Raw genomic sequence first — 12,426 nt, 5'->3', positions numbered from 1 at the left:
TCACTCAGAATTTCTACACTCCACTCCTCTTTTAAAAACGAACACAAACATGTAAAATACTTTAAAATAAGATGCTACGTTTTGGATAAGAGAATTTTTTTATGAACAATATTAGCTAAAAATGAAAATATTTTTTAACAACATTAATTTGGACTATTCTGATTTCTACATATTTTAACAAGAAACTAATGTTTTTTCTTACTAATGAATTACTATAGTGTATTTTGTATTTTTTTCTAGCACAAATAAAAAACATTCTTAAATCAAGATGCAATAAAAAAACAATTGAAGTTTATTTTTCCGTACCCCATTGATTCTTTTGTTTTTTCTTAAAAACAAACATACTTCATTCTTATATTTCTTCTATAAAACAAGAATAATTCTGATCACTTTCCTTGTCAAGTAAATGTATCTTCCTTGTCAAGTAAATGTATCTTGATTCAAGATTTTTTTATTAATGTACCAAAAACCAAGACAATTTTCTCAACAAGAAACACTTTTTTTTAGACTTTATCATTTGTTAATTTCACAAACATTAAGCAGTCATATATTTTATACATTAAAATGAACCATGATTAAAGGGACATTTCACCCCAAAATAACATTTCTGTTAACATTTATTAACGTTCATATCATTTAAAACCTGTATGTATCTCTCTCTTCTGGAACACAAGACAAGATGTTTTAAGAAATGTTTCTGTGATTTTGTGTCCATACAATAGAAGTCAATGGGGTCAGTGTTGTTTGGTCACTAGCATTCTTCAAAATATCTTCTTTTGTGTTCTGAAGTCCTATGCAGTGTATATAAAGTAATAGAGGTTTAGAAAGACACGAGGGTCAATAAATGACAGAATTTTAATTTCTGTGTAAATAATCCTTTAATAGATCAAAATTCATGTAGATTTATCGACTCCTAAATATCACAATAATAACAAACTGGCTACAGCTAAAAAACAAAGCACTGTTGAATTCCTATCAACCCAAACGGCAAAAAAAAGAGGCTTTTTGGCTGATTAACCTGAGGGTGGGCTTGCTCCCCTCACGCATAATGTCGAATGTCCCTAGTGAGAGGGGCAGATTAAGGGCATCAGTGCTTTTGACTGGGTGTGTATTATTCCCTATCCATTTCATCCTCTAAGTGGCCTGGTTATCCGAGTGATTGATTATCAGAGAGGGGGAGGGTGTTATTCGCAGTCACATGACTAGTAGAGTAACCATAGACATCTCAATAATTCCTTGTCAACCGCTAAATGATGCTGAAAACCCAATGGCAAGACTCCTATCAGATCAAATCTATTGCATCATACATCAGCGTCACATACAGACTTGTGTAGATTTTCATTTCAGCGTTTTATTTAATGTTTTCAGCCAGAAAAATACACTTTACATTCTATTCTGCGTTCAAATAATTTCTGATGTCGATCCAAAATGAGTCAGAATAATGTGTGATTTACAGTCATACTCCTTGTCCTGAAATGAAAGCCAAAACAGGAAGGGTGTCATGGGCATTTCGAAATGTCTTCTTATTTGAAGTGTAATGATCATGCAAAACACATGAGTCTTTTTATTTCTTCACGAGCTGAATCACATCCTCATCTTCCATCACGTGGTCTTTGCCGACTTTCTGCGGGTTGTGCTTTACCGAAGACCCCCACACCAACGCACTGCGGAGAGAGGAGAGCGATGATGCTAGGCACGTTTCAACACAATAGTAGTTTATAAATGTCTTACACAGCTTTAGAACTGAATGTTCTGTCAAGTTAAAATGATTTTTATTCTTCTATTAAAATCCCCTTTAACCATACAGATGTCATTTTTAGATTATTTTGGTTTCAGGTTTATGTATAAAAAAGGTAAATTTGTGTTTTTTTACAAAAGCAGACTAATAAAAAAACTGATATTTAAGACAAGATATAAATTAATGAAAAAATATATCTTGTATAAACTTCATATCTGCACTGCTTGCAAATGCAACAGATGTAACACACTGTAGAAAAATTGGAACTCAGAATCTTGTGTTTGTGTGTAGAAAATAAAGATAACTAAGGCTGTAATGACATCAGTACAGTTCTTTAGTGCGAATTTCAATCCATGAATCTCATAACAAAGTAACAATGACGCACAACACTAGATAAATATATAACCATGGTCACTGTAATGCCTCAATATTGTCAATTGAATCAGAAATGAAGTTATGACTTACTATTTTAACTCTTTGATGAGGTTTTTATGAATCTTTAAGCAGAAATCGTCGACAGATTTCTTGGCATCTTGCAGAACAACTGGTGATGTGTAATCAGGAAGCTGTCCTTTTGGTTTTGTGTAGCTGCAAAATATAAACATTAATCTGTAGGTTATCAACATGTAATGCATATTTATAAACTCTAATAAGTCTGGCAGTGAGCACTAGACATTAGATTCTCATTATTCTAATGTACGATATTTCCATGGTACAGACAAAAATTTCATAGAATTAATTTCATTAGGAGGCAGAGTAACACATCCAACTACAATGAATATTACAATAATATAAATTGGGAAGTAGGAAGTTATTTGTTCTAAAAACAGGTAATTCTTAGTTTCTTAAACCAAATGTTTCATTGATCATTTTAGTGTTAATTAAATTTTGGGGTAAAAAATATCAAATGTTTAATGAGATTAAATGTTTCACAAAACGAATACAATTGCAAATGAACACAAATTTGATGTATTTCAGGTTATACTGCATCAGCATCCAAGTGTGACTCACATGCGCACTAGATGCAGGTAGTCCCAGATCCTCTCCAGCAGGTCATCAAAGTTCCAGCGGTGATGAGCCGAGATTGGCACGCAGTGAGGAATTTTGTAGATAACGTCAAGCTCTTCAATGGAAATCTGGTCGATTTTGTTTAGGACATAAATGCAGGGGATGTAAACCCTGGTGACAACAATAAGAACTGTGTTAGATCCAATGTGATAGAGAAGATGTAGGTTGAACTGGATATAGTCTTACCGGTTTCCTTCCACCACGTCAATGAGGTCATCTGCGGTGGCGTCGCTTCGTAGAGTTAAATCTGCGTTGTGAATCTTATATTCTGAGAGGATGCTTTTCACCGTTTCTCCGTCCAGCTCACTTTGGGCACACTGAGAAACATGACCGCAACTGTTACTGCCCATTTTACTTAAAATGACTTATAATTATAAAATAAATAATAGCAAATAAAAGAATTTCCATTTCAAATGGACTGTCCCTTTAAATACACAATGTCTTACAGTTGCAGTGAAGTTGATTCCTCCCTTGTCTTTCCTCTTAAAGCCAATATTTGGTGGTTCTTTGTTAAGACGTATGCCAAATCCTTCCAGCTCATGCTCGATGAGTTTCTTGTGCCCAAGAGGCTTCAAAACATCCAATACAATGAGGATGAGATTGCAAGTGCGAGCAACTGTTGGCAAGATGAGAGGAACACTGAGATCAGAGAAAATATGTGACTGGCAAAAACAGGAGACTAGATTGAGTCTGTCACTTAAATTACCAGCAATAACTTGTCGCCCTCTGCCCTTGCCGTCTTTGGCTCCCTCGATGATACCTGGGAGATCCAAAAGCTAAAAAACACAAAATCAATACATCACTGTTGCAACCATATAATTTAATAGCCACATGTTACCAAAGCACACTCTTATATTCTATTTCAAAAGAAAACATACATATGCTTTTGGCAAACATTATTCGGTAAAGCAACTTACAATGTATTCAAGCAAAGGTACAAAATGTATCATAATGCTTGATCCCTGAAAATTGAACCCACTTTACACATGAACACTGCAGTATACACAGTTATTTGTGGTGTATAATGAGCAATTGTATGTACCTGGATCTTGGCTCCTTTATAACGGATGACACCTGGAACAGTTGTCAGTGTGGTGAACTCATAAGCAGCTACCTCAGAATACACCCCAGCCAAGTTACTCAGAAGAGTGGACTTTCCCACCGATGGAAAACCGACGAAACCTATCCGGGCATCACCAGTTTTCGCCACATCAAAACCTGGAATGAAAATAACAGTGAGAAATGACAATCCATCACTTGTCAACGTACCCCACCAACCGTGCAATGCAATTTATTCCACACAAAAAATACTAAGATTAGACGAACAATATGCCATAATGCTCAACCTTTTTACAGTTCTTGTACAATTCTGTGGTGCTAATTATTGTGGTAACATTTATTTTCATGTAGCATTACTGTTTTAGTTTATATTTAGCTCTTGTAAATGTTGAGCTTAACACATTAATTATGATACAGTATATTGCAAATAAACAAAAACTTTCAGATAGTTTATATTTTCTAAATGTCGCTGTCAGAAAATTCTAGTAATGAGTGTAGCACAGGGAAGGTGGGATGAAGCGATGATGTGTGACTACATCTGGAACTAGATTCGTGAGGACAGTATTAGTCATAAAATATAAAAACAATGAATTTCTGAAGTTATTCTGTTATTTTAAACTGTTGTTTTGAGCTCAATGTTATGCACGTACCTTGTAATTTCTGCATACGAATAACAATACAGAACTGTATAAATGTGTGAAAATATATTCTTTTTGTGAGTACCGTCTATGGTAAAAATAAAATGAATGTGATTTTTGTATTCAGCTTGTTAAACCTCATAAAGACACAGTAAAAAATAACAACTTTAAAAAAAATGTGTTTGTGTACTTAATCTTTTTTCTATATTCATAGGAAGTTAAGTTAAGTTGTTTTTTGTCTTGTTATGTCGCATTTCATTTAGGACACCCTCACTATATTTTCTTAACTAATATTGACATTTCACTGCTAGTTTTACTAACATAATTGTGTATGTCATACACTGTATACGACAAATAAAAATATTTACTGATAACAACAATTCTAATCTATAATATCTATACTATATAATAATAACATAACAACTAGTGAATTAATAAACCATTGTAAATAGTGTTTTCACACTTGTCATTAAAGTATACCACCAATCAGGGGCGTCACTAGGCCGTTTTTAGGGGAGCTTTAGCCCCCCTAAACTTCTGCCCAGCCCACCCTAAAAAAATATTAGATTAATTAATTTGTGATCGCTTCAGTCCCCTTTAAAAACTCATTTGAAACAGCGGTGCGATGCGTCAAGTTTCGGCTCCTCCCCTGATCTAAGTCTGCATGGATTCAGCGCGTTATTGCTATGATGTGACATCTGCATCGGTGCAGTTCTTGTAATTGCAGTTTACATAATGTTACTGGACCAATACACGGTTCGGTATCTCATCAAATACCTGTACGTCTTCACTGCGTTTATCCATTATCACAGTGTGAAAGTGTTTTTTTCTTCCAACAAAAATGAAGCGATAAACACCAATGCAAACATACTTTAGAAAACGATCATGATTTATTTTCATTTACTTTTTATGTTTTTAAAACTTAAAACATATTAAGGTGTATCTCGGCATTACATTATGTTGCCATCATGCACAGAAAGGGTTAAATACACACATCATTGTCTGAAAGCAACAACTGGCACAGACAGAGAAACACCATGTGGAGTTATTTTGTTTTGTTTTAATAAATAGATTGTTGTTGTATTAAGTAATAATGAATCATTAGTGTATCATGATACATTAGAGTAAGAGTAGAGTAAAGGGATTTGTGTTTTATTTTAGGTAATTGATTTATAGAAGTGGTAAATTGATAATTCAGGTTGTTACTTTAAAAGAAACGTGTGTACTTGTGTTTGTACAGTGAATAATGAATCAGGAAGTCTTCTCACATCTAAATGTTTCAAAATTTGTTTACAGTGTTGTATATGGCTCAGTCAGTACTCCTGAAATACAGGGAATACAATGAAATAGTGAATAGCAATAAGGCTAGTAGTATACAACCCTACCCTAATAGTCAAATAATATTGTTTTAATCATACCCTTATTGGGGGCTGAGCCCCCCTAAAATGAAAATCCTAGAATCGCCCCTGCCACCAATCTTACAACAGTTTACTAATAAACTTACACTGTTATGTTTCACAATGTGGGACAAAGTAACTACAACTAAATGTGATGGCACAGTACAGTACTAACCCTCTCCTGGGCCTCCTCCGCTGCCTCCTTTAGGAGTGATGAGCTCTCTCTTCAGTTTGGCTAGTCTTGCCTTCAACAGACCCAGATGATGAGCTGTGGCCTTGTTCTTCTGAGTACGAGCCATCTGCAAAACGTGACATCACAAAAACAAAAGAATTACAATGACGGATCAAGAAGACAACAGCAAACGTGTTCGTGGACAAAAGACACGGATGACTGAAATGATTGTATGCGTTTAATAAATCTCAAATTCATATTTTAAACGGGATTTAGTGCTGAATGGGCTTTGGCGCTCACGTGCTAATGGCTCTTCTCCAAAGTTAACTCACCTCGCTCTCGATTTCGGCTATTTTTTGTAGCAAACTCATTTCGGCGTTGGTCCTTTACACAGTTTAAAAATAAATCAAAGTTGATGGTGTTTAAATGAGTTTTTATTTAGTCCTCAAGCTTGGTTCGCCGTTTGCACGCCGCTGTCATGCTTTACCGTACAGTCCCGCGGTACTCTCGCGATGTTTGTTGTTCTCTCGTCGTGGTGCTTCGACATTCTCTTCCAATACTTGACAAAATGACGCCGCCTGCCGGTAGGGAGTGAGTACTTCAAATATATAGAGTGGATTTGTCGAAGAAATCATTAACCTTAAAGGAATAGTTCTACCGAAAATGAAAATTCTGTCTTGTATTACTCACTCTCTAGTTGTTCTTTGCTTAATTGAACACAGAGAAAGATATGTTGAAGAATGTTAGCAACTGACATTTTTGCCAAAGTAGGAAAATTTAGAATGACAGTCAATGATAATTTGCTTGACTAAATTCTTTAAAAAAACTTTATTTTCTGTTAAATAGAACAAAAAATCTACAATAATTATTCCTACTTTAGTAGTCATTGATGCCGCAGAGATGTCAGTTGCTAACATTCATCCAAATATCTTTCTCTGTGTTCACCAGAACAAAGAAATGTATAAAGGTTTGGAACAACGTGAGGGCGAGTAAAGAATGTCAGAATTGTCTTTTTTGGGTGAACTATCCCTTTAAGTGAGTTTAGTACTCTTCATAAAATAACCACACTACTAAACAAGTATTTTTCAAATAGATGTTTCGTCAACCATATATTCTTCTGTGTCAGATTTTGTAAACAGTATAAACATTTGTTGTGAAATCCTAGAATCCTCTACAAGCCGTTTGATGCCTAAAATATGTATGTATTTGTATATATGTATTTTTATGTTTAGTTGTATAGTAATGTCTGCATTTTATATTTACATTAATTAGCACTGGTTATCGATTGCAAAACTTAACTCAACCTGTGATAATCTGAAAGTGTCTGCCCTTGGAATTTGCTCTTATGTTGACATGTTTCTGTCATACCCATAAACAATGATTTGAGCATTTAATTTTGCTCTGTCTTCTCCAAAGAGAAAGTCTGTATACGATTAGTATTTTTATGTTTAATCAACTGTAAACTTCATCCACCTTATCAATTCATATTACACAATGTTTTTAAAAATTGAGCAAGTATTTCAGGGTTTTGGATGTGATTTGTTTTTTCAAAACCTGAAATATAAACTCTCAGAAAAAGTATTTATTTCCCTTATATTGAATCATCCGTTCATATTTTCCCTTCACCTCTGTTAATAGAGTCTACACATAAGAGCTAGACAAATTAGTCTCTACGCGTAATTTCCATTTAAGATGAGGGAAAAATAAAAGATGTTGGGATGTGACAAAAAGTGAGAGACAGCATGCTTTGTAGGATTTCTGTGAATTAAAACGCACAAACCAGATAATACCCAAAAGGGATGACTCTTCATAGAACATAATGTTTTATATTTTAATTTTCATGTGCCCATTTATGAGGAATATGGACCAGTCTGGATGTGACAACTCGGCACCAACCTGTAAATGATGCTTTAAAAACAAAACAAAACATGTGTATTTAAACCACCAAATATTAACATCTGACATTTCAGGATAGTAAAAACCTTCATGATAAGTACCATGTATTTTTATGATATTCTGCTCACAGCGAGCGACTACATTCATACAACGAACATAAATCATCACTGCTCAAACACACACACACAGTTTTCTGTTAAATAGTTTCATTTTATTGTTTATATTAATTTTGCATACAGTATAATCACTCATAGTTTCTATGTTGGTAAAATTGCTGGATCCACCATATTTTCATAACCTTTGCAACCCCTTGAGGACATTATATTCTGGGATGTGTTGTTCCCAGAGCGGGGCTATGTAATGCACCAATTTATTCAATCCCACCATCTTTAGAATCCAAAGTGCACAAACCCATCGATAACATGCCATCAATAACCTAGAGAATCGTGAACTCTTCATACTTCTGCTTTCACATTCTGAAGTTGATCAAGACCGACTGAAAAACAAATTCACTTTTCTATGTATCTTGTATATTTGTGCTGTGGTTTGTTTTGACCTTTAAAAAGTACAGAACCTAAATTCACAGGTTGTTCAAGGTATGCCAAGAAGACAAACTTCTCGCCCATTTTGTAAGCTTTGGTTCTACGAGTACCCCCCCATCACACAAAGTTCTCGAAAAAGACGTACGCTTTTAGAGGTGTGCTTGTCCTCAGTAATATACAAAAATAGGCATTTCCGAACATATACAAGATATTTGATGCTCTTAAACAGACGTGAAACATCTATAACAGCATCCGGTAGATCTCTTCTTGTTTAGGTTTGAAGACCGCTTTAGCGTCGAGCACACAGTGGACTCCGAGAGAGTTCCCCATCAGCTTCTCCATTAAGATATGTCAATTGCAACTGGAACTAATGGAGAGCCCGAAACTTAACAGCAGCAATCTAACATCTACGTCCAAGCACAGTCGTCTCAGTCTCGGTTTAGTATCGCGGGGGCATTGCAATCTCCGCCTGAACCTACGCATTACCGTTGTCTATTCTGGCCATTATCCTATGACTAAAGGTGCCATTTTATTTTAATGAGCGACACAAATTCTTATTATAGTCAGTAAGCGTTGAAGTGCATTGATAAAAGTGCAAGTATAGATTCGGATGCATTCATTTTCAGTAACTTGTTTGCAGTATCGTTTGGCCCCCGGAAGACTCGCTTTTGGAGGGCTACAACAGAACTCCGTTTCTAACCTAAAAGATATATGTTTTTCTTTGAGCGCTTCAATCTGTTATCGCTATTCGGATAGAGTGGGGGAGGCATTCTTCATCTGCCCCGTCTTAGGTTCAGACATGCTATTATATCCTCGATAAAGAATTATTAAAGCCTGTTGATTCGGGGACAGGTCACAAACGCAGAGACAGACGATTCGGTAGGAAGCACTAGTCTGGCACTCCGTGCCAATTGAGGTTGCATTGCTTTCCTGAATAAAGTCGCCCGGAGAGGCGACTCTAAGGACTTGCTGACCTGATAGCCCCAACTTGCAATCATTACATTCTGAGTAAAGTCCCTCTTTGACGCCGTCGGCAAAGAAACAGCATCGTTCATTGAGGTAAAAAAACAAGATATGTGGAAGTTAACTGTTTCAAACGCATTATCCTCGGTAACCTCTGACCGCATGATCATCAGAATTCGGATAATACTTTATTAAAACCATAAGGCTTTACAGTAAAATGCAACTTGGCCATATGATGGCGAAAGTCTCCTCCAGAGGTGCCGGGCTGGCTCTAGCTGCTCTCTGAAGAAGTGGGCGGAGCCGTGGAAGACGATCGGCGTCTGGAGACGGACTGCGAGCGGTCGTGGCTTTGTTTGTCGTACGGCTGGAGCTGCACTTCTACGAAGTCCCGATGCTGTTGGCTGATCATCTGACTGATGAGGCCGGGCAGCGCCTGTAGGTTGCTTAGCAACGTCTCCAGTTTGGTCTCCAGCATGCCGATTCTCTTTTCCATGTCCTCGCCTCGTTCGTTCAGGTCCGAGACCAGATCGTACATGACGTTTTGAGTCTGTGGTCAAGCGGGGGAGACAGACAGAGCGGTCATGAAGGGCCACAGGTTAGAATTTAAACATGATGTGTGTGTATAGACAATGTTACATGCTTAATATTAAACATCTGTAGTTTTACAACAAGTTTTAGAAAACTGTTTATCGTTTGACAATAATAAATGATAAAATCAGTCATGTAACAATGCAGATGTCAAAGCCAGTTGTTTGTGACAGAAAGGTGGTCTAAAAACACTCCATTGATGGATTGCCATAAAAGAAAATGTGTGCCATTATATTTTATTTTAGCTCTCGTATTCGCGAAGACATTTCGAGTCCCATAACCGATCATGCAAACAAAGCAGCTAGTTTGCTGTTTTATAGCTCAAGAGATGCGATAGTGTTCTCAGTTGTGTTTCATTCAAGCATTAACTTACTCGCAGATGTTTCTCATAAAATTGTTTAATTGGAGAAATAAAACTACATTCCTATAACTTTAAGAGTAAAATGAATGTAGTTTGTACAGGTAACATAATCTGGATTTGTTTGATGAGAAACGTTTGAGTTCATAAAATTTAGATGTTCATTAATATTGGGCCTCATTCATGAAACACGAGCAGAACGCATTTTTGTGTAAATCGTTCGTAAAGTCGGTCTGCCGTAAATTTTCGGATTCATTAAAATGTTCGTATTTACAAAATGTTCGTTTGTATGATTTTTTTTACACCTGCTTCCTACCAAGTGTAAATGGTGCGTCAAACATTCAAAAGTTTTGTGTTCTTTTTAACAAACTGATTTGCTGAATTTTAATGCACTTCATAATAATAATATTTCACAAGTTCCACAAGTCTTTTTTCTTCTAAAATTGCTGAGGAGAAATCTGATAAGACATTGTTGAGTTCATATTGAGATCAATAATCTTCAAAGATTTGGCAAACTGGGGCTCAGTTTGTAACATTGTTTTCATTTTTCAGATACAATTGCGATAAGGCATTTAAATTTAACAATAAAATTTCAGAGGAAAATAAGAGCACTACCAAAACAAAAAATGTACATTTATACTGTTCATAACTCATACTATATAGAACGTACTGTTTTAACGGTCGATAAGTAGGTACTTATTCAAATTCAGTACGTACTGTCACACTATGCGATTTCGGACGCAGCCTCAAAGTCACCGTGAACCGGAAGTTGCGATCGTAATAACTTCCGCATATTGACGCATTTCCGAGTGAATTGGAATTTCAAATGACACAAATAGTCGGCGTGGCTTTCGTATGTCTCTGCGATTTGATAGGATAAATAAAAACAGCGAACAGGCAGCAGGCTGACAGTTGAACGGGATGCTCCGCCCAAACAGTCTAACATACGTCATTTAAGACAGATAGTCGTCACAAGAAGGAAGCGCATTTTCTGATTTTACCTAAAGATTATAAGGGCACACACATTTTGAAAGAGATAAACTATTTCAAATAAACGCTGCCATATTTCATGAACGAATAGGCATTGTGTTTTCACTGAGACTTTAAGCACAAGTTTCCATTTGCTCTCGATTAATCTCAATTATGTCCACAATAAATAATTGAGATATTAAAGAGATCTCATCTGTGAATTATCACTAAATTGTGACTACACTAACCCCTAAACCTACTCATTAAAAAAACAAAAATCCCAACAAACAAATCATATAAAAGTAGGCTACTTAAAAACATAGTATCTCCCCTCTAAAGTTAATCCCCTGGGAGAAGAGTTAACAACTTCCTTTATCATTATACTACAAAAAAATCTCACAAACGAATAGCTAATATTCATCAATGTGGCAACAGAAGTTGCAAACGCGACACAGTAGAGCCCGAGGGCGGTTTTAAGGGTTAAACAAGTTATTTTGAGCAGCATTAAAGGATTCAGAGCAACTGCTGCTGCCGTGATTAATGTTATACCGCCCTCTGATGGCCAGAGACGATTACCACAATGACAAAAGACGGGAGACCGGTATGAGTCATATAACATCTCGCTTCCTTCTCCCTGCTTCAATGTCACCCTCTCGCTTTTTTCGGGAGGTGCGGGACAGGAGGATGGTTCTGTAGCGCTAACTAATGGGGTGATTTGACCACTGCGGATGTTTGAATGTCAGAGCTCTAGCGCGCGCGTGTGAGAGGCGACTCGAGCTGACTCGGCAGATCTGGGGAAGCGCAAGTGCGGCGTTTCCGATAAATCAAGCTATTTAGCCGTCTCGGCCATCCCATCATTTACTTATTTTCCCTGTAGATGCTTTTGCGCACCATTAGGCACCGTGATGAATTGTGCATAACAAGAGGTAAATAAATAACGATAGCGAATGCGTAACTGGGGCGTTTAAGGACGCTTTAAACACATTTACTGGCATCGACTTTATGGTTAGTTAGTCTTTGCAACGATCGAAACAAACT

The 12,426-nt window shown here is 36.5% G+C and overlaps 2 protein-coding genes across 4 annotated transcripts in view; both read right to left on the bottom strand.

Annotated features, from left to right (window-relative positions):
• Window positions 1–576: 576 nt before the first annotated feature.
• On the bottom strand, window positions 577–6,578 carry drg1 (developmentally regulated GTP binding protein 1). Its single transcript, XM_056736485.1, has 9 exons — window positions 6,405–6,578; window positions 6,076–6,199; window positions 3,849–4,024; window positions 3,513–3,582; window positions 3,253–3,422; window positions 2,993–3,123; window positions 2,750–2,917; window positions 2,204–2,326; window positions 577–1,664 (listed from the first exon to the last, which is right to left on the bottom strand). Exons 1-9 carry the CDS (start codon window positions 6,441–6,443, stop codon window positions 1,565–1,567), a joined length of 1,101 nt encoding a protein of 366 aa, XP_056592463.1. The 5' UTR covers window positions 6,444–6,578; the 3' UTR covers window positions 577–1,564.
• A 1,600-nt stretch (window positions 6,579–8,178) lies between these two features.
• Window positions 8,179–12,426, bottom strand: part of kcnn2 (potassium calcium-activated channel subfamily N member 2) — a 37,481-nt gene continuing 33,233 nt past the window's right edge. For 2 of the 3 annotated variants that reach the window (XM_056736230.1, XM_056736231.1), the window contains one exon: window positions 9,850–10,020. In XM_056736230.1, the coding sequence (XP_056592208.1) occupies window positions 9,984–10,020 (37 nt within the window). In that variant the 3' untranslated portion in view covers window positions 9,850–9,983. Of the gene's footprint in view, window positions 10,021–12,426 lie in introns of all 3 variants that reach the window. The other variant, XM_056736233.1, reaches the window with a different exon arrangement.

This window comes from Triplophysa dalaica, chromosome 22, assembly GCF_015846415.1.
Source record: "Triplophysa dalaica isolate WHDGS20190420 chromosome 22, ASM1584641v1, whole genome shotgun sequence".
NCBI classification, from domain to species: domain Eukaryota; kingdom Metazoa; phylum Chordata; class Actinopteri; order Cypriniformes; family Nemacheilidae; genus Triplophysa; species Triplophysa dalaica.
The sequence above is the reverse complement of the archived record's forward strand: the minus strand, read 5'-3'. Positions and strand labels throughout refer to the sequence as shown.

Excerpts from the sequence above, each read along its gene's own strand:
- drg1 (XM_056736485.1), bottom strand. The coding sequence starts at position 6,443 with ATGAGTTTGCTACAAAAAATAGCCGAAATCGAGAGCGAG. Across the intron at positions 4,025-6,075 it reads CGGAGGAGGCCCAGGAGAGG|GTTTTGATGTGGCGAAAACT; the intron begins GTTAGTACTGTA and ends TTTTCATTCCAG. Across the intron at positions 1,665-2,203 it reads CTCATCAAAGAGTTAAAATA|TGCGTTGGTGTGGGGGTCTT; the intron begins GTAAGTCATAAC and ends CTCTCTCCGCAG.